General features: G+C 39.0%; 1 protein-coding gene across 1 annotated transcript in view; it reads right to left on the bottom strand.

The window, feature by feature from the left end:
• CUBN (cubilin) overlaps positions 1 to 27,599 on the bottom strand; it is a 143,939-nt gene that overhangs the window by 5,078 nt on the left and 111,262 nt on the right. Inside the window, exons 54-62 of the mRNA XM_008629880.2 lie at positions 26,885 to 27,072; positions 24,512 to 24,668; positions 23,124 to 23,273; positions 15,722 to 15,922; positions 13,377 to 13,506; positions 12,257 to 12,474; positions 1,479 to 1,684; positions 443 to 605; positions 36 to 244 (exon numbers count right to left, since the gene is read on the bottom strand). Coding sequence (XP_008628102.1) covers positions 36 to 244; positions 443 to 605; positions 1,479 to 1,684; positions 12,257 to 12,474; positions 13,377 to 13,506; positions 15,722 to 15,922; positions 23,124 to 23,273; positions 24,512 to 24,668; positions 26,885 to 27,072 — 1,622 coding nt within the window. The remainder of the gene's footprint in view (positions 1 to 35; positions 245 to 442; positions 606 to 1,478; positions 1,685 to 12,256; positions 12,475 to 13,376; positions 13,507 to 15,721; positions 15,923 to 23,123; positions 23,274 to 24,511; positions 24,669 to 26,884; positions 27,073 to 27,599) is intronic.

The following is a 27,599-nucleotide window of genomic DNA, read 5'->3' as shown; positions in this document are numbered from 1 at the left end:
GGAATGGGGAATAGTATCCCCTGTAAATTTCTTACTGTTGGTGAATCCTGGAGTTCTAGGTAGTTCTGAGAGCAGTCCTGGCTGGAATGGAGGTGGAAGGCCTCTACCACCACCCTGACTTGCTGTTGTGGAGGGGCGTCAATGACCCAAGTGCAGAGAGTAAATGGTGGATATTCATTCGGAAAATTAGGAGATGTTGCAGTCAGGGATGTAGAAGTTGCATTATAGATTCCTCCACACAGGCCTGTGTAAAACAGTAGCAAATGCATCGTAGAGTGAAAACTGGGGAAACTATTTTTTGAGAAAAACTCAAATGGAGTTGAGTTTTGGATGGTATACTTTTGTATTTACCTTTGAGTCTCTGGAAGGAAAACAAAAAGCAAAATACATGCTAATGGTGTCACCAATTTATATGCATACATATATATATATGTATACTTACGATCCACTGTGGTGTAGGTGGCATTGAAACCCGCCCTTTCCACAGAATTGTCTGTGTGAAATTTCACCGTCAAGGAATTATGGGTAGAAAGAAAAGGAGCTGGCACTGTAGATCCACAGAATGTTCCAACTAAATTGGCATTTTCATTATCTCCATCGTAAAGCTGAAAGAAGCAAAATATATAACTAATAGTTTAGGCACAACAAACAAATAAAGGAAAATAAAATTCTCTGACCCCTCCTTACATTACAATTTCGTTTACTTGAAAGCCCAGTATGTGCTCTTGTGCTTTAATAGGATGTTCTTGATGACCGTAATTATTCACTGCCATATTAACTAATTCTGTTGGACAGGGTAAATCTCATTATGGAACATTCTGGTGCTGTCTCAGCAAATCTATCAAAAAATGATTACATTTTAATTTGGCATTCTCATTTCTTTATTATATGTAAACTCAAAGTGCTTTTCAGTGAGAAGATTGATTTTATTCATCAAAATGTAGAATGAATTAATTGCTTCATTGAGTATCTCAAATGTTCAACAGGATCTATAACATTCCTTGATGGAGTTTGTTTAGCAGGATTCTGCTATTTGATGTTTTGTATGCTCATCTCCAAGAAAATAGCTTCTACAGGTGAGCACTGAGCACCAAGACTTTTGATGAAAAAAAGATATGAAAAATTTTATTAATTTAAGTCCTTTCAAGCAATTGTGTATGATAATGAATCTGCAAGTTTACTCTGAAGTTTTGCTTTACATGTGTTTGGGTTTTGTTTTGTTTCTATTCTGTGAAATAAATACTCATTAAATGAGCAGTCTGAGACCAGAAGTGTGTGTAATGTTAAAACTCTTACTGGTTTCCAAAAAGACAGGATGACATCTGGAGTTGTAATCTAACCCAATGAAAATATTTAATTATGTTAAGCAATTTAATTTCTTCTTAAGATCATTTTCTGTTAGTTAAATTAGCCTCATGGAGAACATAATGGATTGTATCTCACTGATACTTTCTTGTTAAAATACGCAGCTCTCTTACTTCGACATAATCATATCGGCAAATCTGAGCAGACTGTGCTTCAAGCTCAAATGAAGTGAAGGTGAGGTTGATCAGTTTGTTTACAGGTGCAGTTATGATCCATACACAGTCCAAATTTTTCTCATATCTTCTGGTCACATTGGAAACTGGAGGGCCAAAGGTAGAAGCTGAAGTTGACAAGTAACCACCACAGCCATTCTGAGGTCCTGTTGAAGAAGCAGAAGCTTTTTAACAGCAATTCCTGACATTTATTTAATCTTCAACTCCTTAATGTTAAGCCAGCAGCTTTTTATCTGTGCTACAGTATTTTACTGTCCTGTCTTGCAAGGACTATCTGAGTGATTAAAAGACTTTCAACACAAAGAGAGACATGAATCACAAGTAGATTTCATAGAGTGATTTAAGAAAGTCTCTTGACTTCTGTTGAATATAAAAACAGTATTTACTTTGAAAATGTAGCGATAGAAATTTTTAACAGGAACTGTAAGAAGACAGAGGGCAGCAATGAAACAGAAAAGCATTGATCTGAAGACCTTTGAACGGGATTCTTGCTGGCCGCTGAGAATATTTAGTCAGTAGGGGGCACTGAGCTGTTGGCTTTGAAAATGTGATATAAAATCAAGTTGCTTGTTTTGGCAATAAAACCGCATCCTAGGGGGATTGAATTTGGCAGCCTGACACCGTATTCACGAATCTAGCTAAAAGGGACTTACTTCTGGAAGCGTTTTGCTTGGTGGGAACTTACAGCCCCTCTGAAATGCAGGCTGCTTTTAATTTGGTTCCCACAGACAGGGCTAAGTCCTTGACTTATTTACTGTGAAAATTTGAACCCTATAAAGTCAGTCACATTGAAAGAAATTACCTTTGGGGAAAAGCAGTTATTTGTCACATTGAATTACAAACAAGCAAAAAACACAGATTATCACAAGCTTTTTTTTTTTTTTTTTTAAATAGTTTGATTTCCAGAGGTTGGACTGGGTTAGTAAATGTGCTCATCAATTCATTTATTTCCTTCCCCAGTCTCTATGAGGTCTCCTGGCCACTTACTTAACTCAGGAATTTAAATAAAATCTCGTTTATACTCTTGCTTTGGGGTCTGAGGAAAGAGTTTTTGTAGACTGCACAGAGCAGAGGAGTAACTGCAAGCAGCCTTTTTCTTCTGCAGCAAATCCATTTATGAGCATTCAATAACAAACGAAGCTACAGCTGTGGCTAAGCAACACAAGCAGGGTTTCAGAATTTCATCTGCCTGTGTAAAATATGCCTGTCTGGCACATTCAGTGACTTAACCTTGACACGCTGATACATTTCCAGACATATAAAACTGTACCTTACTTGAGCTACAGTGTTACAAAAGATCGTTCTGGTGAGAAATCAGCATCCAAGATCAGGATTGCATCAGTAACCCGGGGCTTGCGAGACTGTTGTGGTTAAAGCAGAGTGACTAAGGCTGAAAGTCATCCTGCTCTACCAACCAAAGCCAGAAAACCCCACCCTGTAAAGCAGTTTGCTTAAACCCAAAATCCTAGTAACATTAGATTTCAGCTTTTGCTATAGCTAAAAATGAACAGAAGAAACCTATTACAAAGTGAAAAAGTCAGGAACTAATAGTCCAGTTTTGTGGGCATTTAATGAAGTCAGAAATTTGGAAAAGTGTTAGCATTCATACCAGTGTCACTGCAGAAGGCAAGAACAGCAAGGGAAATGTGAGCAATAAATCACATTCTCACAAATAGTCTAGGAAGGAGGAAAATGTCAGACAGGAGGGTGCCTGGGCCCTAAGAGTGCAGTTTCACCCTTCTGTGTGATTTATTCCATTCCCCTGAAACAATCTTATTGGGGCTGTTTCCTGCCAGCATTTTTGGACAATGTCTGCTAAAGATAACATTAAGCATATAAACGCCATAGATCATAGTCTGACCATCCAGCCCTGCAATATTGAGTCTGGACTGATATATGGGTCAGACTCTAACAAAGCTCCCCTTCCTCTTTTTCAAAGGTAGAATTGCAGACATGCCAGTCAGACCATGGCAACACGAGTCAGGGAATTGCCACAGAGCCATGTGACAAGAAGGCTCTCAGTGCTGCAGGATCATCCTTTTTTTTTTAATATTATATGTCTGGACTTTGCAGTGGTGAAATTCACTGCTAACTGTGCAGCTATGAACACAGCTCTAATGACAAAGAATTCATATGTGGGTAGGCTCTGTGTGTACAGCATATGAAAAGGACCTGACAGAGTGAGAAGCAGGCCAAATCCTCCTTATCAGAAGAGTAATTCCAACTAATAGAGTATAGCCAGCAATATCATCCAAGGGGACATAAATAACTGAAAGTGTGATTTATAGTTAATAAACATGATGTTTCACAATGCCTGGCCTGCTCAGCTGGGGTAGAGTCAGATGCTTACAGGACAGTACATTATAAATAACAGCTAGATTGGAAGCTGACCAGATATCAAGTAGTCCTGCATCAAGCCACATAAAGAGCAGTCCTAGTTGAAAAATCCATCTCTCTTGGTGCTTTTCAGTACTGATCAATGTCACATCTGATTGCAGGCACTAGAAGTTACACAATAGTGAAACTGTGTAGATGAAGGTAACACCCACAAGTAAATGAAGAACCAACTGCTTAACAGGAGGGAACTAAGAGAAACGCTATCTCACTGCATTTTAGCCAAGACAAAACACATTGCTTTAAAAATCAGCACCACTTCTGAGCAGAAGGCCAAAGAGTAGCCATCCAGCCTCCATATGATTTATAATGGAAAGATATTCATCACTGCCTAACACAGCCAGAAACAAATGTAGCTAAAATCTAGGCAAAATCTGGGGCTGAGAAGTCTGTTAATTTGTAGAATAGACTCTTTTATATTAAAAGCTAAACTTGATTAGGATAGCGAGAAACGTACCTCATAGAACAATTTGTATGTTAGCAGATGGACCAACTACATGGCTGACTGTCTTGTTTTAGTCTTTGCTTTCTTATTTGAAATAAAAATCGTAAGGTCATCATAAATCAGATGGCAATTTTGTTCTCATAAACAGCTTGCCAGAGAACACAAATTGTCAGAACTAGGGCACACACTGTCATCTGTAATTGCTTTTGGTGGGAAGCATTAATGAAACTAAAAGGCTCAAGGACCATTCAGAAAAGAAGGAATTGAAGGTTCCCTATGGCAAATAAAAATCATTACAGCAGAGACCAAGAAAATGTTTCTCTGTTAAGAGTTATCCCCTCTAGATATGGAATAAAGATGAAGATAAATCTTTGAAGCTTCCTGCCTTTGAAGTACAGCCACGGTTCATTTATACAGGTATGGGTGCAATGAAAGGGTAACCTACTGAATCTATCAGAATCAACTAAACCACTGACATTTCAAAAGACAACAAAGCAGTTTTGCTGTCTTTCCCTTCTTTTACAAATGAGCACCCTATACAGCTACTAGAAGGCTGCAAAGTTAAAGAAATGGTCTCGTTCTGCTCGATAGTAATGAAAATTCCCTCCAAGACTTCTGACTCTCTTTTGGTTTCACTTAGAAGCATCCCTCTAGACTTCTCTCTGATCTGAACTAAAGATGGGTATACGCAAAAATTAGTGCAGTTAAGACTAATTCTTCTTTCTTGATGGGTCTTATTTCCAGTGCATGGGAGTGGCTGGACTTACTGTGGCTAATAATTACCTCATACCTTATCTGGATCATGAGAGAGAGAGAGAGCGAGAGGAATGAGAGTGAAGAAGAAGTAATAAGAGTGTGTAAGAGTGGAATGGAATGGAATGGAATGGAATGGAATGGTGAAGTCCTGGTTACAATACAATAAATCATCTTCTGTACTGAATATTCTAATTGTCACTAACCAATCTAATACAAGATACAAATCCTATAGCATTTACATACAGCCTATAAGAGTTCTTATATTACCATAGAGTGTTACATCTTAACTTCTAAAAAACTACTCTTTGGACCCCTTCTGCTGAGCTAGTAGGGTCTGCTCTGACCCTTGGACCTGCCTGCTAGCAGAGGGTATTGTTCCATCAAGAGGGGATTACTTCAGTGGCCATACCATTGTTTTCTAGTTGTTCAGTAACTAAGACCTGGTATTTCAAAAGTGGCTTTCATTTCGATGTTGCCTGTAGTTTTCATATTCCCAAAATCTTTTGTCAGGCAATCATATTTCCAAGGCTTTCCTGTTTCATCTTCCCCAACAAGAAGGACAGGGTGGAGTGGGGAATTGTATTCTGGTTTGTCTTGTGGCTGATACTGAAGGTTGGTAAACCTTCTGAAGCTGATCTGTTCCTGTGTTTGGCAATCACTGCACCAACATTGTGATTTTGTGTGGCTGCAGGCCCTATCCACAGAGCCTGCAACATTTCAGGAGACCTCTGAAAGCACAAGGCCCTTTAGAGTCCTTAGACTAGCTGCTATGAAGAAATGTTTTTTGACTGGTTTGATGGCCTGGCAATGGCAGGCAGTGACATTTAGGACTGTAAAACCCCAGTATCCTGCTTTAGCTGGATTTCACAAATGCAGTCAGAGGGAATTTGTATCCTTAAGGTTTTTTGGACTGATACCAAGAATAACGGTCCAGACATGCTCTGTCCTAAGCCTGCAAAACTGTGATCTATGTCCTATCCATCTCCTTGATCCTTGTCTGGGAGACCAAAGGCTGATGTGCAGTTTTGCCTAATTCCAATATTTAGTAATACTGAAGTAGTGTTCATATTTGGCACCACAGCTGCTTAAGCCTTTGCAGATCCCTCTTGTGATGTGAATGAGAAAGGTCTCCTCACGTCTTTTTTGTATGCACCAGAGGACAGATTTTCAGCTGAAGAAGTCATTGACTTCAGTCAAGCTACGACAATTCATGCCAGCAGAGTTCACCCACATTTTTTTGAAGTTCCATTAATCTGAATATCCCATCAACTTTTAACCACTTAGTCACTACAAAGATATGTAATTACTGTGTCAGAAAATAAGTTTTCACCTCAATTTTTCAGATCAGACAGAAATTTCTCATTTGAATGTCTGCCTTTCTTCTTATCTGTCCAATTTGAGCATGCAAGTCCTTTCTACTTATTTTGCTTTGGAAGAAGAAATCCTTCACTGGAGTTATTCAAGCACTGTTTGGATGCAATCCTACGCAATGTTGTCTAGGATGACCCTGCCTGAGCAGGGAGGTTGGAGCAGATGACCCACTGTGGTCCTTTCCAACATCACCCATTCTGTCACCCTGTGATCAATTAACTGACATTTCTGAGAGGCATTCGTAGACAATCCCTTAGCTCAACAGTTGTATTCTTTTCAAAGACACCAAAGAGATGTATTCCAACACCACAAATGCTTTCTAAATTTAGTGAGATTTCAAGCTGAGGGATATTTTTATATTTGAGCCCCAAAATACATTTAGAAACAGTCTGGGAGTTGTGACTTATGATCATATAATCTGATCCTGTCACAGATGTTCTTATTTCCATAGACTATAATAAGATCAAGAAAAGATATTATTAGCCACAATTTATTCACTTATTTTAATACGTAAAGCTAATCATAAGTTATCCATGACAGTATAATGAAATGTCTAAGACTAATGGGTAATATATTTGGCAAAAATTGTGTGAACTGAAAGCCCAAAGAAATTTCTGCCAGAAGACTTGTTACATTTAGACAATTTACTTCTCAGCTAGACCCTCTGCAGCACCAGGTTCCAAGTTCAGGTTGGGCACCCTGAGATACACCCCTGGAAACCGGTCCTAATGAAGTGTGAAATCTCTGCAAGTCACTGTTGCTTTTCCAAAGACATGAGAAAACACAACAGCATTCACATGCCACAGTCAAGGACACATGCTTCTAAGATTTTTTTGTTGGAGGAAGAAAAATTTTCAGGATTCAGCTGTGCTGAGTCCTTTCCCCATTACAGGCCATAACTGCTGTTATCAATGCAGGTGCCTGGTGCCACCTACAGCAGGTACCAACATTAATTACATAAACCAGTGCAGTGAACTACTTCTGGTAGTATGAGAATTTAGATATGACACACAAAAGGACACCCACCCCTGGCCTATGCAACAGAATATCCAAAACTATATTTTACACCTTATATTGCTCATTTGGAATTGTGGGGGCTTTTTCAGCAAGTCTGAACAAGCCCAAAAGAATCTGCAGCAACTGTGCATGCTGAACAATGCTGAAAATGTACACTTAGGAACCGAACATAGAGTAAGCCATAGTTTCAGTCTGCAGGACAGAACACGAACTAGAACTAAATGAGGCAATTTTTTTTGTTGATACAATAAAATAGCATAAAATGCTGTGAAAATTCCACTGGATCAAATTTTTAAAATGTAAACTGTAATTTCATTAGGAGAGAGAGTAAACCTGTTAGTGACAGGCATTTAGTATTCAATTCCACACAGGAAATAAGTAATTCAATACACAGCAAACAGAATAAGAGAAGGCAGATACCTCTGGGTGATTTATCAGGTAAATTACAGATCATCTTATCAAGAAGAAAAGCATGTAGATTATAATCTATTTCTATTAGATGCAAACTAGATTATTTATGGAAATTAGCTATTAATGCATTTTTCTCGTATATAAGGGAAGATTAATTTTTCCAGCTATTTTTCTTCTAAACTATACTTGCTTATGATTATTTTTCTTATGTAAAATGATCACTATTCATTTAATAGAAATGATGATTTGTGTAAGAAGAATGGAGAGGTCCTTGAGGGAAAAGCTGAGCAAACTAAGGACAATGTAGAGGATGGGGTGTTTCAGGAATTAACATTCCAACAGCCTAATGGTTGCCGAAGGTTTAGAAGACATTTCTTCTGCCCTAGAGCCAACAACACTGGTATTCTCATTGTGGCTGCCCTATTCTTCTTGCCTGTCTATATCTGTTGGGTTTTCTTTGTTTAGTGTTTAAATCATAATTTTTTTGGTGACTTTAGATAGTTGCTTTATTCTGCCTGTGCAGTGCCTTTTGCAGGGGAATCATGGCCCATGAGCTCAAAAGCCCCAAAATAATGCAAACTAGGGACCACAGTGGTATTAATCCAGTACACAATGCTCATCTTTCACAGCATATAAACTTGAATTTCTCCTGCATGCTAACAAAAGATAGTATAAAAAAGGGAGAGGAAAAAGCTGGTCACAGCTTGAAGTCAAGCAGAATTTAGGGCAGTTGAGAAAAGGCAGGTAATCTTCCTCCCTTCCTCTATCCCACCTTCTCCACTGTCCCAACTGTTGCAGTTTTACCTGTATTGTGTGAATAAAGCTCAGGAAGAGCCTTCTGACTCAACCCACTTATCTAACCATGTGCAACACTTTGCTGCTTGTAAATTCATGTGAATTCCTTAGAAAGCCTCAGTGAGCAGACCTGAATTGCAGAAGACCCCTTGATCGTTCTCTGATGGTTTAGAATGTGAAGTATTTTTCTTTGCTGAGACAATGGAGCTATGTGCACAAGCAGAGAGCTTTCAAGGAGAAATGATTTCCTGTTAATAAAGTCACAGCTACATCTCCCAACAGACATTGCTGACTCTTTAAAACAAGAAATAAAATCCAAATCTTTATGTCTTCTTAGCTTTTGTATCATAAGTCTCAGAAGGATCACAAATTGAGGTAAGAGGGTCATGCCATGGAAATGTGTAGAAGCCCCATTTATCACCAAAGTCCTATCTGTGCTATTACATCAGGGATAGCAGAGGTATGTGCAGGCTCTGTCCCTGCCAGCCAGGGTCAGCTGAAAAACTCAGGTCTTCCCTTAGAGCTCGGGAGATAATCAGGAGATCTTTGGCCAAGTCACAAGCTCAGTACACGCAGATCTCATTCTTTGAAGAAAGATCGTAGCTTTCCTTCCTTTACAGGGACATCTCATGTAACCAAATGCCTTAAGCTGATATTGATTTCTCTCTTCTTATCCTTTTATTGATTGTCTAGAGGAGCACATGCTCGCTGTGGAAAAGGGGTATAATTCTCATTTTATGGACTGAAAACAAAGGCAGAAAAAAGGTCAGTGGTAACTAAGGTAAGAGGAGTCTGTCTTTCCACAGATCTAACACTTGGAGTGGGCTGGGATCTTCCAGTCAGCCCAGCTCACCAGCTCTGCCTGAGAGTACACCCAAGTATTCAAAAAATGAGGCTGATAAGTGCTCAAACTTAGCAGCAGAAGTAGTGAAAAGATAAACCCTCTGAACCACATCACACTGTGATGATGAGGCTGTATGTTCTACTGCCTCAAACACACTCAAACAGCGGGTTATGACAAAGAATGCTGCCTGTGAAATTTGCACTTTTTATTGCACAGTGTATGGAGTAGCATGGGGAAAGAAAAGATATTTGACAAGAAAGGTGAGACATTGCTGAACAGTCAAATTAACACTATTTCATACTTTCTTTTAGTCTCTTTTTTCTGTCTAGTAGGGGACTTTGAATATTCTGTTGGGGGCAGGATCGGTGATGGAAACAAATTGTTTTAATAAAAACAGGGAAGGTTTTCTACAAAAATTTCAGGGTTTAACTCTTTGTGTGCCTGGATAACCCTAGATTTTGGCAGTATTCCTAAAAGAAGCCTCATCAGGAAAGAAATTGGAAGAGCTTGTGGGGAAAGGATACAGTTTAGTTTGCTACAAACAGAAACAATGTACTGTTTCTGTTTGCTTCTTTCCAATATGCATATATCAGGGTCACTCACAACATAAAACAGAGAGCAATAATTACGTTATCCAGTTGTGTTTCCCTGGGGCAACTAGAGAATAATGTGCTCCTTGTCATCCAACAGAGAATGAGGCCTCTTGTTCCTCTACAGATATCATCTTCCTTATTCAAGAGATTTATCATTATTAATTGTCATCTGATTGCATTTGTACTTTCACAAAACCACATGGGTTTTATCTTTTAACAGACATGAGGGAGCTTCTCTAAAGCACCATGATAACAGGCTTTTAGATCTTCATGGTTTTATTGTCTTTTATTTGAAGCATAATCTGAGACCTCCTAGTACAAAGATGTGTCACATATTTTCCTGGCTCTATTTTTTAGGCAAGCCAAACTGGAAACATTTATAGGATGTGACTCATATTTTCCTTTTGTAACATGCTTTTCTACTTTTTGGCTATTCTATACTAGCATGGGACTGCCAAGATCCTTGCTAATGACTGTGTGGTTTAGTCCTTGTGGCTTGCTTCCCACAATGAAGAGAGAAGACCTACCATTAAGCATCTCACCGCCACAGACTCTTCATCACACAACTCATACCTCCGCCTGGGCATCTTTTATAACTTGCAACTCACTGCTCCTGAGTAACTCACGCAACATCTCAACCTATTTTTCCTTCGGAGCCTCCAGAAATGCCCCTCCAAAACATCTAAGAGATGTCAAAGTTTATTCATAAAAGTCTTCTCCTCACTCTAGGAAATTATCAGGCATGGTACTGACTTGAAGAGCTTGGCTTGAGTTCTGTTGAGTGCTTAAGGAGAATATCTGGCAAGTTGCACCAATAAATCTAAAGTCAGTGGCTAAAAAATTGACTAAATGCCAACAGGAAGAGGAAGACCTTGGGGATTTCCTGATGGTCTCACCCTGGAAACATGAACCCAGGCTGCAGGAGATCCATAACAACTGATACTTCAGGGTTTAAAGACAACAACTTGTGAAGCAACATTAAGTTACCTGGAATACCATTCACAAGACTTAAAGATCATTCACAAGATCTTAAAGGTCCTTATAACAATTACTTTGAGTGAAGCAAAGGAAGAGTTAATAATAGTAATAACCATGAGGTTCTGTGGGAATATTTTTCCTGGCAAAGCCTGTAGAATCACTTATTTTCCTTATCTGTAAACACTGTCTCAGACTATCAAATGAGAAAGTCACTGGTTAGGGGTAGGGAGGGGATTCAATGACTCAGCAGAAGACTATGTTTGCTCTGCCACAAAGGCCTTTCATTCTGATCTGTCTGAGTGCCAGCTTTGCAAACCAGACAATTACTTCTTTCTAGATCACAAAAGACATGGACTTAATTATACAGGAAAATAGTAGAGATGACATGAAATCAATTATTTGCATGCAATAATAGTTTGTTGCTTACCATCCCTAAACAATTCAGATGTTATAAGAAGAAAATAATCTCCTTTTACACCTTGATCTTTAAATTAGACTACTGAATTTAAACTGTATTTGAAGGTAATAATCAAGCTTGCCCTTTAATCTTGTGTCCATCAAAACAAAAGGCATCCAGTGCCTTCCTACTATGACCCCATATGTCTTATGGCCAACTAATCAGAACGATCCCACAAATGAGTAGAAATCAGCACAGTGGTGCCTGGTGGGGAACCACAATCTCAACTGACCTCAACACTTTAGTTCTTTAGAAGGTGTGAGGGAAACTGAAAGGAAATGGAAATTGAGGGTAGATTGAAAGGAGGCATCTTTAGCACACCACCAGCCTTTGACTACAGAAGAATAAAAATTCTCAGGTGTTGCTGTATTTCCTCCAAAAGAGAGGCCTTTGGGTGCTGCTAAGCCTTCAGTCACCCAAGAAATACCTGTCCCTTCAGAGAGGCAGGAAAAGAGTAGCAAAGAATAAAGGGCATCAGTTCAGAACCAGACTGGAATGCAGGGATCCCATAAGCCTAGTATTTAGCTTAGTTCACTCAATTTTTATGAAATCAGAAACATTTGTCTGCTTCACACACCCCTAGAGAGGGAGATCACAACTGCTCCTCACCAAAAGAAATCACTTACCAGCAGATTATGAGTCTGATAATACACTTACCTAAGGTCTCCCTGAAAGATGCTTTCCATCCCCTGTCTGCTCCATAGAAGTCAGTACTAAACACCAGGAACAAGTTATTACTGGAGCTCTTAATATTTGGAGGCAATTCTGAGCCACAGAATTTCCCAAGGAGAGGAGCATGAATATCTGAGCCATCATACACTGCAACATAATCTTTGTAGCAGGAGGGAGATATTTCAAGCTGGAAGCTGTTGAATCTGTAAAACATGGTAGGAACCTTAGGTATCACATTTTCAGTTCTTTTCCTGTGTTATGTGTGTTCTAATGCTTGAGGAAAGGTCCAAGTACTAGCATTAGCCAAAGCCATACACAGACAAAACGTCTCTTCAGGAACAAACCAAGCAACTATTAAAAGTATGGCAAAACTCTTCAGCCATCAAGCCTCAAAGAAATTGGGACTCTCACCCACTGGGCCTCCTGCAAGGCAAGCTGTCAGCACACCTCAGCTTGCTGTGAAGCAGTAGGTCTCTCCTGTGCAAACACGCCCTCTCTCACTTCAGCAATTGCTAAGGCCGCAATTTCCTTGGGCGCGAGTGGCCCATAAAATGCAGGCACAGAGTGCAGGCCAGTGAGTCTTCCTCTTAGCTGGGAAATGTTCTCCTAATTCACAATCATATGATTGAAGAACAGATCAGTTTTTAATTTCTCAGTGGCAAGATTTTGTGGCAACAATATCCCTCTCTTAGGCAAGGCAGCATGCACTCAGAAATACACTCTTTTTGGGTGGATATTATTACTTTGTCTGTAAAGTGAGTACCAGCCTTCTAAAAGAATTATTATTTCTCTTGTTTAAACTTCTCAAAGGCTGACAGAATTTAACTAAAAAACATGAGCTGCATTTTTATAATTTCTTAGTCCTCTCAGTAACCAAACCGGGAACTTAAAACTGTGGTGATGCTTTTTACATAACAAGTTAAAAAGAAAGATGGAAGGGAGTCTGAGGCTGATCAAAATTACTTCAGTAACCATTTCTTATTTTAGTTTAGCTTTGACCTTGGAAAAGGAAAGACACAGAAAATATTGTCAATAATTGCTATCTTTAACTGGAATCAGAGACCTCCCTGTTCCCTTAATGACAAACTGAACTTGGATTACATACTTCAGGGCAACTACTTTGCCATTTCCAACTGTGATGTAGTATGAGCAGTTCATGTTGTTGTGATAATCAAGAACTGAATGGGCCGGACTGCTGATAACACCATTAGAGCCATTGAAAATGCCACCACAAGCTGTAGGGGAAACAGAAAAAAGAGTGATTAGTGTCTGGATACTAGTTTGGTCCTTATTGTCATATTTCTTTCAGGAGTTTACCCACAAAGAAAGAAAAACCCTTGATAAATGGGGAGCAGTCTTCATTGTGATGCCTAGAACTATTAAATGTGGGATGCCTGTGGGGCTGTGCTCTGCAGTGGAAAATTAATCAGCACTGAAGTAACAGGTTGTTACTAACTCATACCAAATGGCACTGGCACTGTGCAGGAAAAGACTGAGCCTGATTTCAAGTCTCTTGCAGTAGGTCCAGGGAGCAGCAGGATGGGGTGGGTGCCCCATGCAGCAGCAGGAGTGAGAAGGGCCTGGAGTAGCTCTGCACTCATTCTAGCTTGCCAAGAGAAACCTGTCTGATATGTGGGCAAAGACATTCCTTCATCCAGATCCTGGCTCCACTGAAGCCTCTAATCAGCCACAATTGCACTCATAGCCCGGTCTCTGATGTTTCTGGAATAAATGTATGCAGAGCCTCATCATCTGTCAACACCCTGTCAGGGCTGGGGCATTGTTGTAGCATTTGTTCTGCACAGAAATGCATAGAGGATTCTCCAGGTATCACTAATCCTGTTCCCCACCTCACCCTGTGCTGGGACTCACCAGCACTGTGGGGTGGCTGAACTGAAGGACTGAATATTTGCTTTCTGGCTAAAAAGCAAGTTAAACTCTGCAGCTGTAAACTCAAGTCACTGCTTGGCTTCTCAGGGTTTCACACCATGGATGCAAATGAGGCCAGGATGTGGCTAATGTTTGTTCCCAGCTTCAGTGCTTCAGGGAACAAAAACTCTAATATCCATTGTTAGCTTATAATCTTAAACTTAGCCAAAAAAAAAAAGTTTCCCCGAGTCTCCCTGCATCCTGTTGATAAGCTCAGAGCCACACACAGTTTTTCGTGTTTCAAAGAAGATGCCATTGCCCAGGTCACCACCTAGACAAAGACAGTCCCGTACAGGGTGCTGCTGGATGCAGAGTCCCTTGACTCCTCAGGCTGGCAGCCTGGAGCACTGGCAGATAAAGGATAGGAGCTGGGAGGATAAAAAATCAGCATTATTCTACACTAGGAGGGGGGAGTCTTTTTCATTTTTTTTTCAGCAAACAATGCAACTAGGGGGAAGAGGAATGTTAATTGGCAGAATCTGCTTTGTGTACAACAACGAGCTAATAAAGCTGCAGTCATCCTTCTGAAATGTCAGAAGTCACAAGTCAGATAGCAGCAACTGACTTGAGTGAGTTATGAAGGTCTTTTCCATGAGTAACTGCACATTGTCACTTCTCAGTGCCAGTCCCTCTGTCTCATCTGTATCAGGCCATTCATTACACATAAAGAATTTAGCCTTATGCTTTTTTGCTGTGGCTTTGTACATGAAGAATGCATTAAGGGAAATACCAAAGTTACAAACTCACACTTCTTTGCAGTTAGAAAATGATGCTTTTAAATATAAAAGTGGTCTCTACCTGTTAAACCTTGAAAATATTAAAATTGGTTTTTCAAATAAAATCCATCTTCTGGGATATTCATATTTGTGCAGGAATTCTAAACACAGTTGGAAATTTCTTTTTTGAATTCACATTTCCTCTTTAAAACATAAGAGATCTCTTGTGAATGACAAAAGAGCTTTGGTGAAAATAGCTATTAAAAAATAAAAATAAATCTATATCCCAGGTTTTATTTACATTAATTCCTAGCACCGCAAGAGGGTCATCAAATGGAGGCATATAGCCCATTTACCTGTTCTGTTTCCCATATTGTATAATGTAGTTTTAGTATAACTGAGAATAAGACCAGTCTCCTGTAAGTGATAAAATCCTTAAAATTAATTCAGTTAAATAAACTAGTGATGTTTCTCCTTAGACAATGCAAACAACAAACAAACAAAATCTGCCAAACATTGTTGCATTTCTTTACTACAGAAAAGGAAAAGTGTTTCAGTTCCTGACTTGGTCCCATGGAAAGTCTAGAAATGAGAACTGAGAGGTAACACATCATTCAGAGTGTTAATACACACCAAACAGTGCTATGTCCTGGTCCTGAGAACTGTTTTGGGCAAATGCAGAGGGAAAATGTACCATCTACAACCATCTAAGGTATTCCCAAAATGAGGTACAGCTTTCCTACATGAAACAGTTATCCAGTTGGAATATTTCTACCCTCTAAAATACAGAACAGTGTATACTCACCAATCGCTCTGTATCTGGCCTGGAATCCAAAGCCTACAATGTGGGAGTCAGTGTAGAAGTTGAGCAGCATCGGTCCAAAGACACTGACTGGGGCAGGGAGCTCATTCCCACAGAGTGTGATCAGAGGATGCGCGGCTGCGCTCTTCCCACTGAAGATGCTTAGTCCATCATAAAGACAAATTCTGCTCAGGAGTGCTGGGTCTGCATGGACATAGAGTGCAGGAGTGTTAGCAGCATATTTTACATGTGATTTACTGAGCAACAACTACATAGGCCTCATCCAGGGTAAGAATTACATTTTATATTACTCTCTGTTCCAGGGATCTGAGGACCTAATTTGCTTGCTGAGGAAGCAAATGTCAATTTTTAACATGCAGTAAAACTGCGGCAGAAAGAATCAAAAAGACCCTGTATATAAGACATCAGACTTGTCTCATTCAACACATCCTATGATCTGGAAAAGGCTCCAGGCCCCTTGAATTAGTGGGAGTTCACAGTTTGGTGAATGCTATCTATGAGAAGATAAGAGGACCCAACAAAAGCATGGATCTCCTCTGCAGACAAAAGCAATGTAACTTTTTGTTACAGGCAACTAGTTACCTGGAATTTCTTTCCCCTAATGCAGAGTTCAGCACTCAGTGCAGGAAATTTTAAACCATTAAGAGTGAGACTTTTTAAAAATCAGAAAGTAGTCCATACACTAGCAAGTTTCAGAGGTGACTTATTTCTCCCTGATTTTTCTCAAACTTCAGAGTACCTAAGCTGAGGCTCTTCAGCTTGATTCAAGGAAAAGTCAAAAGAAAATTTGATCTTGCTGTGATTTTCTAAAGCAAACTGTTTTAGGGGGAAAATCAGTGTAGATATTAGGCTGAGTGGAACAAAAAGGAACACAGAAATGGAGAGTTTAGCATTCAATTTTTTTTTCCCCACTGGTTTTAAGTTTCTCATTTGCAGTTAGCTTTCTGCAGAAATGAGACATTTTCTCTGACTCCCTGCCCTACCTTCAGGACTTTCTAGCTATCTCACTGTTTGCAAACAGATTCGACTGAGGTAAGAGGTCCCAAAAATATGGTGGTCAAATCAGTTTCACAGAATCACAGAATACACTGAGTTGAAAGGGACCCAAGGGTCATCAAGTCCAACTCCTGGCTCTGCACAGCACCATCTCCAAGAATCACACCATGTGCCTGAGAGCATGGTCCAAACACTTCTTGAACTCTGCCAGGCTTGGTGTTCTGACCACTTCCCTGGGGAGCCTGTTCCAGTGCCCAGCCACCTTCGGGGGGAAGATCTTTTCCTAATATACAACCTAAAGCTCTCCTGACACAACCTCAGGCTGTTCTATTGTTTCCTGTCACTATGTGCCACAGAGAAGAGATCAGTGCCTGCCCCTCCTCTTCCCCTCACAAGGAAATTGTAAACTGCAGTGAGGTCTCCCCTCAGTCTCCTCCAGGCTGAACAGACCAAGTGACCTCAGCCACTCCTCATGTGGCTTCCCCTCAAGGGCCTTCACCATCTTCATTACCCTCCTTTGGACGCTCCCTAATAGCTTAAAGTCTTTCTTATATTGGGTTGACCACAAGGTCAGTATCTGAGTAAGAGTGGCAGAGGAATGTTCCCAAAGAAGGACAAGCTGCACTTTCTGGGGGTGGGAGGCAGCTACCAAGCACCTGCCACTGGCACCCTGGGAGCTCAGAGCTATGTCGCCACCTCCCTGTCCAGCTGGGAGCCATAAGCATGGGGAGAAGTTGGTGGTACCCAGTCTGGCACCACCAAGGGATACATGGTGGGAGCAAAAAGACAGCCATTTGGGTTATGCAATAAAGCTGAATTAATGCTGTCAGTGAAAAACACAGCACACACCTACTGAAAAATTAGTTTCATTAGTTGTTATACTTAAAGAATAACTTGATATTTTTCTTTGTCTTTTTCATAATTTACAAGCTTAATAGAAGCTGGTGTGCCACATGTTTATTAAGTTACCATGTTTAGTGACCTGTAGTAATGGGACAGTTACTTAAACTGCCAAGGATTAATAGGGAATTCTCTAAATTTAACAGGAGAGACGCTGAGCCTACTGTTGTAGCAGAGTGATTCCTGCAGATTGTCCAGTCAAAACAAGCTGCTTCCAGTTGTTGCAGGAAACAAGATAACTCATATTGAACAGGACAACAAGTAGGACTGGAGGGATAGCTCTGTTTCATGAGAGCAACAGAATGATCTCAGCAGTCAGATGTATTTTAGATCATCTCTGGAGGCTTAATTTAAAAAATTCTTTCTGTCTCAATGAAGACAATGTATGCTAACATGCTTTGCAATTATGTCAGTACAGAAACATGGCATGGTGCTTGTCTGACTCTAGTAAGAGTAACTCAGCTGGTAACAACCAGCCACATCAGATAGCTGATTATACTGTTAATAAAATAATTGATTAAAAATGTTCTTCATGTCCTATCCTGTTTTGGAATATTTGATAATGTGATAAAATTTTAAAAAATAATAAATTTTAAAATTCAAATTTAAAAAAAGAAATTGAGATCAGTGCAATTTCAAGATGGAAAAGATTTGAGAAAGCAGCCTAGGTCATTTTCCGAAAAGACTGGAGAAAGGCATGAAGTGAAACAAATTCCTCAGCAAAGCAGAGTTCCCTAATACTTATCACAAGTTGATTTGCACTGTTGCATTGGAAAAAAACAAGGTGGTTGAGGAAGAATTGCGTGCAAAAGTCTTAATTTCTAGATTTGAATCCTCATTGTTTGGGCCAATATGATTTATGACTCATGAATCCTGGCAAGACAGATGATTGTTTGATCTCTATCCTGTAACTCATTCTCTTGTTTACACTTTTCTTAATTTCTCACCAACCTAACTGCATTATTCTGTAAATATTCCCCAGTTTTGGATTCTCCTCATGTCATACTTTCAGCCTCTACGCATACTCAGCACATCATCAGCAATTCTTCTCTGTGGTTTATTTCCTCTAATCATATCATCTTAAATCTTTTCTAGACCAATTTCCATCCCATACACTACAATGAAATAGCTTTCATGAGTCTCCAGAGATCTGTTAGTAGCCAGATGTCAGACCCACATCCTCTTTGAGCTGACAGGCACTTTTCACATAGCCAGCCCTATTTTTTTTCATAAAACCTTGTCTACTAAGAGCTTTTGCTCATCCTTCTGGTATTACTGTATCCTCTCTTCTGATTCATCTATGAGGATTCAGTGAGATGTCTTCTGTCTTCCGCTCCTTATCTCCACATTAGCTCTGTATAATCTCATTTGCAAGGACTGATGCAACTGCTCTCTCTGTATTGGTGACCCCATAAGTTTCCAGTTACTATCTTTAAGATAAACTCTTTCCTATCCTTCCCCATAGCTATGACTCTCACCTGGGAAATACTGATTATTTCAGCATGGATAGTGTACTATTCATTCCTCTAGCCTTGACAATATTTCTTCCAAATACTTCTGGAGAGATCATTTATTTGGCCTGACATTATGAACATGTCCCTGTTTCTTTGAATTGGTGCATGCATTTGCTTTCAAGGGCTTTTGTTATCTATCTGTACTCCATTTATCATCTCTTGATACCATTCAGCATTGATACATTGACCCTTGCCTCCAAAGTTCACAAGATAACAGCTTCAGTTGTCCTTACATTACATTTTGAAATATGCCTTTGGGTTGTCTCCTTTCCACTTAGCAGAAATTTCTGTCCAGTCTCATTATTCTCCATAAAATCATTTGTTTGATATGATGCCTGCACATAATCCTTGACCAAATCTGGGCCCCTGACTATCTGATCACTAATACCAATGTTCTGTTTCCACCTCTCTGTCTTTAGCCATAGATTCTGTTTCATTTAGTATTGAGGCAGAACCTGTCTTTTTGTTTAAAGTCTTTAAAACTTAAAATAATGAGGCTTTGGTTCACAACAGCAGCTTCTGATATAAATGGCAATACAATTAATAATTACTAATGTAGAATAGGTATTAGCTAGAAACATACCCCTGTGCTATGTATCAACCAGCTCTGTAGCACAAGATATTGTTTTGAAAGCAAGGAATTAAAATTCTTTCTCATATATATTCTATTTCAAAATAATCTATTGCTAAACTTGTCTATTTTCTGAATTGCCTGGTAACAATTGAGAAAGCAGAGAGAGCAGACTCCAAAACAAAGCTGTGACCCTATCCCAGATTGCAAAATTGCAGACACATGTGTTTTAAAATAGGAGAAATAAACATGTTGTTTAAACATTTTTCAGGTCAACATAGTATAAACACAAAGCAGTTGTCTTGTATGGACAGAGTATAAATACTACAGAATTCTAAAAGCAGATATTGCAGGAAACCTACATCCATTTTCTCTATTTTCCCATTATTTGGGACTCTGACTTTATTGCGTGCTACACTCACACTTGAAGAGTATTACAGGCACTTAATAATACATTACTGTAGCTGTCCTAGAGGTGAATTTGTCGGAATGTTCATCTGAATAAATCTTATGGACAAAAAATTGAATGTGACTAATTATTTCTTAGATAGTAAATCCAAAAAAAAAGATAAGTAAGGGGTTTTTACTAATTCTAATGTGTGATTTGTGTAGACTTTTGATCCAAGGAGGGAGGACAGATGGAAGACAGTTATCACTGCAGAAACTGGGCTGAGATAAACTCACCCGTATTTGTTTGGTTCTTTATAAAATAACCAAACACAACAATGCAAGTGGTAGCTTATGCAACTTCTTGAAACTGGCAAATCAAAAGAGAGGTTCTGTTAGCATATTGAGTTTGGCACAGGAATAAACATCCTTCACACTGCAAGGAAGTCACAGAAGCTAAGCCAAACTCCATTCATGGGATTAATCTTGCCTATGTTTTCCTGCCCAGATCTCAATTATCTTGTGTAAGCTATTGTCATGGCTTCCTGCAATAGTCGATAGGTAAAGAGAGGGAGAGAGGCTTTCAGAAAGTAGTTCGCTCCACCCGCACAACACACTCTGTTCTGAGTTTAGAGCCCTCCTCCACTACTAGGAGACAAATCTAGATGAATATCTAAATTAGATGTATATTTTCAGGGGCTCCAAGTGAGATGAAAATTGTTCTACCTACCTAGAAGCAGAGAGTTTAGATTAAATTTTGGTTGCAAAATCAACAAATGCAGTTTCCCCCAGTTCTCTCTTGCTCTATTAGTTGCTATATTTAGTGCTTAATACATATTTAATACTTAGTACATACATACCATGTTCATTTGGTACCAGATACTGACACCATATCACTGCTGTGGGTTAACAGCCTCAGTCACTCTTTATAATCAGAACAGGCATCCCATCATAACTGAAAACATAACTACTCTAGGGCAGAGACCTGTGACTAACTCATGAAGTCATTCCATTTTGCAGCAATGTGTCACTGCGCTATAGACAATTGCCTTCTGTCTTCTAATTTTCTGTAGAAGATATCTCAACTTGTTCAAGTCGATGAGATATGAATGCCTTAAAGGCATTATTTCAAATATTTCTTTTCTTAATAACTATGGAAAAAACCAATTCGATTTCTTTTGAGAGGTCAAATAGTTAATAAATTATGTTAACTAGACATGCAGCTAAACTTTAAAACCCAATCCAGAACATCTGTAATAGTACGGTTAAAATTTTAAAGGCTGCTCTCAGCAACAATCTAAGCAGGTGTGATGCTTCCTTGCATATGGAATAGCTAGAAATGTTTTTAACAGATGCTGCCAAACATTGTCCTGCCTTTGCAAAAGAACGAATGGAATTCACACTGGAAACCCTTAGGCACATGTGCTAAATATATTCAGTGCAACTGCTGAATAAGTTTTCACTTCTCCAATGATGGTTTGCAAGATAGTGGTTTCAATCTTCTTTACAATTTAAACCCAGGCAATTTTTCTTTACTTCAGGGTTGTATTTTAAGATTTTGTGAAAAATACTAGTAATCAACTAATACTGGAGAGTGTCATACTTCCTCTTTGCTAACCAGATGTCCATTAGCTCATATCCACAGTTCTTTCATGTGACTAAGAAGTTTTAGTTGGTGTAGCCTAAGGAAGCCTATAAAAATAAAGGAACAAATTTCCCTGCAAGAAATAGAATATTTTTAGTATTGATGTAGATCTATGTTTATTATTATGTCTGTATCACCTCTCTGCATTAACCCTCTTGATAATAAAAGCTTGGATCCATTTATAAATTAACTGAATGCACAGACAGAATGCAGATTAGTAAATGTACTCAAAGAGTAGTCAAAATTGGCACCATCTGATTCAGCCTAATGTTTAGTGTTTCTGGGGAATAATAATTTCTTCTATGTGAAGAAATTATGTAATTTCTGTGGTTTACATTTTATTAAAAAAAAATCTTAAAGCAGTGGTTTGTATTAGGGGACCAAAAAAACATTTCAGATAAAATAATAATCAAAACAAATCTTTACCTCAGACCTAAATTAAGTCTGAACCAGAATACTTTTGAATTCAAAACAGTCTGGAAACTTAAAAAGAAAACAAAAGAATCCTATTTACTGCCTTTGTTGTTGGGTCTGAAGAAAAATTCAAATCATGCAACCCAACTTAATAGCAAATTACTCAATATCTCTTTGTCTGGTGACTTCAAGGGAACCAGATTAAGATGACCTCAAAATGTGTGATGCCACCCAAGTAGTTTGGACATACTGATTCCTCTGTGTTATCATGGCATGTCCACACATAAAAATTTGACCTTATCAAGGTTGAGAAAGTTTTACCATTCACACCAAAGGGATCAGGATACTATACTTGTTATTTCTTGGATAAATGCTGTCAAATTTGACAATCACAAGAGGAACTTTTTTTCACTGGTAAATACAGGATAATCACTTATATGCATTTCCCACTGCTGCAGTCTTTTACCTAATTTTGTATTTCTATGTTCTTACATCCTCCTCGTAAAGCATCCTTGTATATTTATATCTATTTTATCAGTTAAGGAACAGATGCACTGAAAAGCAAAACAGCTGCCTAAGATCAAAAAGATTGTAAGGCTCAATGGCAAAAAAAAAAAAAAAAAAAAAAGCAGGAAAAACGAAAAAAAAAAAAAAAAAAAAAAAAAAGGCAGGAACAAAGACCCAGATTAGCCACAGTCGCTTTTATATTCCAAGAAACTGGTAAATTCCCAACATCATTGCAAGATATTCAACAGGTGAAATCTCTCTTCATTCTTCTGGAAGACTTCAGTGACTCAAAACCTAACCCTGGAAACTATAAATGTTTGTCTGTAAAAGATTTTCAAAATGGACCAGCAAATTACACCATCAATGATTTTCAATGATAGAAGACTTGCATATTTTCAAGTAAGAAATTACACTTCATAATACATACTGAAATTATGAAGAAGCAGTTACCTTCCAAATGAAAAGTCTCAAATTCTAGGATCACCAGTGACTGTGGTCCCTGATCTATGACATAATTGCAGTTCAGATTGTTATCATACTGACTAGGATAGTTTGGAGAGACAATACGACCTTCAGGGCTGGTGAAATTTGCTCCGCATCCTGCAAACAAATAAATAAAGCACAGTTATAATCCGGAGATTATATTATTCTGGGTTTACAGTAAGAAACCCAATAATGGACACAAGGACCTCACCTCTCTTGGTGAAAAAACCAAGGAGAGCAGCATATACCATGATGGCAAAAGCAGGTTTTACACATACACAGAGCAGTGTTTTTGGGAAGTGTAGGGCTTTCCTGCCTAGAGTGTCACATTCTTGCATAAAACCAGGCCATAGGCCTGCAGCCCACTGACCAGAAGGACACAGCACTGCTCTTCTTGTGGGTGTGGAGCCTGCACATTTCAAAATCCCTCAGTACATACAAACGTACCTGAATTGGAGGGGGGGTTATTGGGGCACAGCAGCAGTTCAGCCTAATGCCCACATTAGTCTAAGTGGTGCCCTTCTTGGCATCCAGGAGAATGCAGGCTGCCGTAAGGCCATCTCTGCATTGCTTTGCTAGATGCAGAGCCAGGAAAGGTTTGCCATGCAGAAATTTTCAGACACACAGAACAGTTCATTTTCATGGAGCTCCTTTGGATCCTAATGACTTGCATGGCCTTTGTTTCTCTTTTTTTAAGACAAAAGCTTAAAAGAATGCAGTACACAGTGAAATGCTGGTATAAGATTAGGAACAGGCAGATGAAGCCTGTGACTGTCTCCACTAAGAGATTGTTAGATGTTACTGACAATGTTAGTGCAAACATAAAACCAAAAGTGGTTTCAATTCAGAATTCTGTCTGCTTCAATAGTGTTTCCCTCTAAGTACTTAGTTTCTCTCTGTTTTAATCTGAATCCCATGAAGGGCAAGTGGTTTCCTTTGGCAGCATCCCACAAAAAAACCCAAGCAACCAACAGCAGCTGAGCAGTACCTTTTCTACTTCTGGTGCGTTTGACCATCACAAAGCACATGCCATTAGGTTAAAGAAATGTCTTTTTAAGAAATGTAAAGCTTTAGTTTCCATGCAGTTTAACTATCAATTTTTTAAATTTAAAGCTTGGTCATTCTTTTCAGCACACTGGGAAGGCAAAGGTGGCTGAGAATAATTACAAAGTTAGGGCTGCATCTTGGGCAAGTCCAACACTAGAGTTCATTGCATTCAGTATGGAAACTCTTGGTTTACAAATCTGGGCAGAGGCTTCAATGTCTTGTTGGATCACAGTCTGAATTGCTACACGCAGGTCAAACTAATCCCAAATGGACCAATAGAGCAGCCATCTGGCTTTAATATTACTTACTGCTTGTGAAAGACGCGGAGAAACCTGGCGCAGGAGCATCCTGAGACTGAAATACTGTAGTTATCACATTGTTTGGAGCAACAACGGGATCAGGAGCTGAACTTCCACATCCTGTGGCTAACAAAGCTGCTGCTTCTTCATTTTTTCCTCTCCACACCTGGCAGGGCCAGATTGGAAATGGTTTAGTGCTTTTAAAGCCTAAGTAGTTTGTGGGAACCCACCAGGAATTACACATGCAATTTTTCTTTCCATAGGCTTCGGGTAGGATTCATCTCACACTGAACCTAAGAGCTCTAAATTGGAGCTAATTACTATAGTCAGTGGAGATAAAAAGGTTCCTCCAAGGAGTGAATCACAGTGAATAACTTAGGGTGCCAGGGACCTCTGAAAGGTATCTGGAGGTCATTTGCTTGAACCCCTCCTAGTAACAGAGCAAATATAGATCAGGTCCAGGGGACAAGAGAAAAACATTTTATGCATATCATTACCTACTTCCATTTTGTTTCTGCCTACTTAACTCCATACAATCCATGAATATGCATATCTGTGCATACAAGGCATTATTACATGCAATCCTCATGTTAGTAAATAAAAATCAAAGCTGTCATGCTAGGGTAACATGCAGGCATCAGACTGTGAGATCTGGATCCTTAATACCTAGTGTTGCTAATATTTTTTTTTAAATTTTGCATTCACTTGTTCAGTGACAAGTATCAAATCAAGTAAAGAGTTAATAAAATAATAAAATAAAAAAATATATAATAAATAAAAAACCAATTTTTTTTAAAAATTATTACTTCAACTGCACCAATAGCCCATTGAAGCTCAATCAAACCATGCATCCAAAAAAGCATATGCAGGTTTAGGTATTTAAGTGAAATCCTCTTTAGCTAATTACTTAAATATGTGCTTGAGGCTCACAGTTTAAGTAGTGAATTTCAAGACAGATGTAAAATGAAACACAGGTATAAATGTTTGATGTTCCTAAACATTTAAATATTTTCCTGAATCATGGTTTTTATTGACAGGATTTAAAATGTCTGTTTAAATAATGAATTATTTACTCTAATAATAAAATTACTTTTGTTGATGTGTTTGAACAGTTTTTTACTGTAGTTCATACCAAAAATATATTAAATCATATCTGATGTTTAAAATAAATTGTTTGAAGAAAACTGAGTGGAAATAGTACAACCACATGAATTGTGATTTCTCTAAGCAACCATCCTAGAAAGGAAAGGGTTAGCCAAGGGTTAGTCTGTAAGTGTAAGCGTATGAATCACCTTATTCTTGTGACCAGGTGTTTGAGGCAATGGATGCTCAAAGGATTAATTTATAGAGTCTGTAGCCTGGCCAAGGTTTTGCAGTGTCACTATTGATTTTGGATTACTCTCTTTTGGCTGCGCAGTTTGGAATAAATGGAAGAAACTTACATCATTCTACAACTTTTCAGACACCGTCGTACATCTCAAATTGGACATTCAGAAAAGGAAGTGGACATCAAAAATTTCAGATCTTTCTCTATGGAGAAAATCTCCAATTGACATAGTTTTGCTTATGTAATTCAGGGCAGTTTAGGAATCTAAAATTAAACACTTTTACTGAGTGGCATTAAGACTTTCATATTAGTGAAATGTATTGTAACATTGCATCAATTAATTTTTGGAGCAGGTTATGAAAAGACAAACCTAATAGCTGTGGGGTTTTTATCACAGCCTTAAAAATGAGTGCAACTGTGGTTTTTAAGTTGGTAGGTACAGATCAGATGTACAGCTGTTCAAGTCTTCCTACATGTTGTGAAATTATGTTTGCCCTTTATTTCAAGTGGGAGTTGTACTGCTGGGGAGAAAATGAGCACAAAACCACTGAACATATGCCAAATGCCTGAGAAAAGAATGACACTGAAAAATTCAAAGCATGTCCACTCTATTCTATTGCTGTATAAAAAGGAAGAGTAGTGCAACCTGGACAGTCTAAACACTTATAAAGAAGTTTGGTAGAATTACAGTGTGACATTCCAGGGTTTTTTATTCACTGGAGTAATTGAAAAGATCTTTTCTTTACGCTATATTTTCTCATTCTTTTCTGGTTGTGAAATAATAGATGTCTTCTTTATATTTTTCATTTTTGGGGAAGCATGTAGGGTGATGGGACCCTCCTGGAGGAACCTCAAGAACTGATGAAAATTAAAATTATATACAGGCCAGTTCACAAAGCACACAGAAAATGGACTGTATGATACAAGAACTTTAGTTTGTATTTCCCAAACTTTGTGCCTTGACAATCTAAACCATAACAAATGTAAAACAGGGTTCTGAAATCATGACTTCTTAAAGCATTGCTCTGCTGATCTAACCTCAACAATTATTTTACCTTCACATAACTGCTCTGGCAGCTTCCATTGCTGTCTGGAATCTGGAAGTTACTGTGGAAGTTCATCTCCAAGTGTTTGCTTTCATGCGTAATGATGGTCCATGTGCATCTGCTGTTCATAGGAAAGTTTTGAGGCCAATGAGGGGACTTGATTGTACCATTATCTGAATGAATGATTCCACCACAGCCTGGAAAAAATGGTAACAGATGGGAGAAATGTTCAATATTTTTTGGTGGTGTCAGCTTTGAATGGTTGTTTGTTTCTGTGGCTGCAAGGGTGAGAGAGGAAAGCCCTGATACCCACTGAAACTTCATTTACCCCTCTTGAATTTCTTTTTCCCACCCCTGCAGCAGGGAGGTAGGTACATTCTGGAGGTGTTTCTTTGTACTTCACTTTCTTTTCTTCACAAGCTCATTCTCCTTGCCACTTCATAGCCTTTTGCAAGGTCCATCTATATACTTGTCATGGGTTAGCAAGCATAGTCCCGGAAGTGATGTTCTTGCAAATGGGTGCTTACAGCTTCCTCTGTGACCTGACAGAACCTATCAGCTGGCCAGTTAGAATATGGACAATTCTTTGAGCCACTTAAAGTTGTGACCGCCTCTGTGATCCACACTTAAGAATAGACAAACCCTGAGGTAGAGTCTCTGTCTCGTTTCCGGTGCTGGGACAGGTGGCTGCGGGCCCCGGAGTGGGGGCAGCGGGCCCGGCCGC

The sequence above is a fragment of the Corvus brachyrhynchos genome, unplaced genomic scaffold (assembly GCF_000691975.1).
Source record: "Corvus brachyrhynchos isolate BGI_N302 unplaced genomic scaffold, ASM69197v1 scaffold142, whole genome shotgun sequence".
Taxonomy (NCBI): domain Eukaryota; kingdom Metazoa; phylum Chordata; class Aves; order Passeriformes; family Corvidae; genus Corvus; species Corvus brachyrhynchos.
The sequence above is the reverse complement of the archived record's forward strand: the minus strand, read 5'-3'. Positions and strand labels throughout refer to the sequence as shown.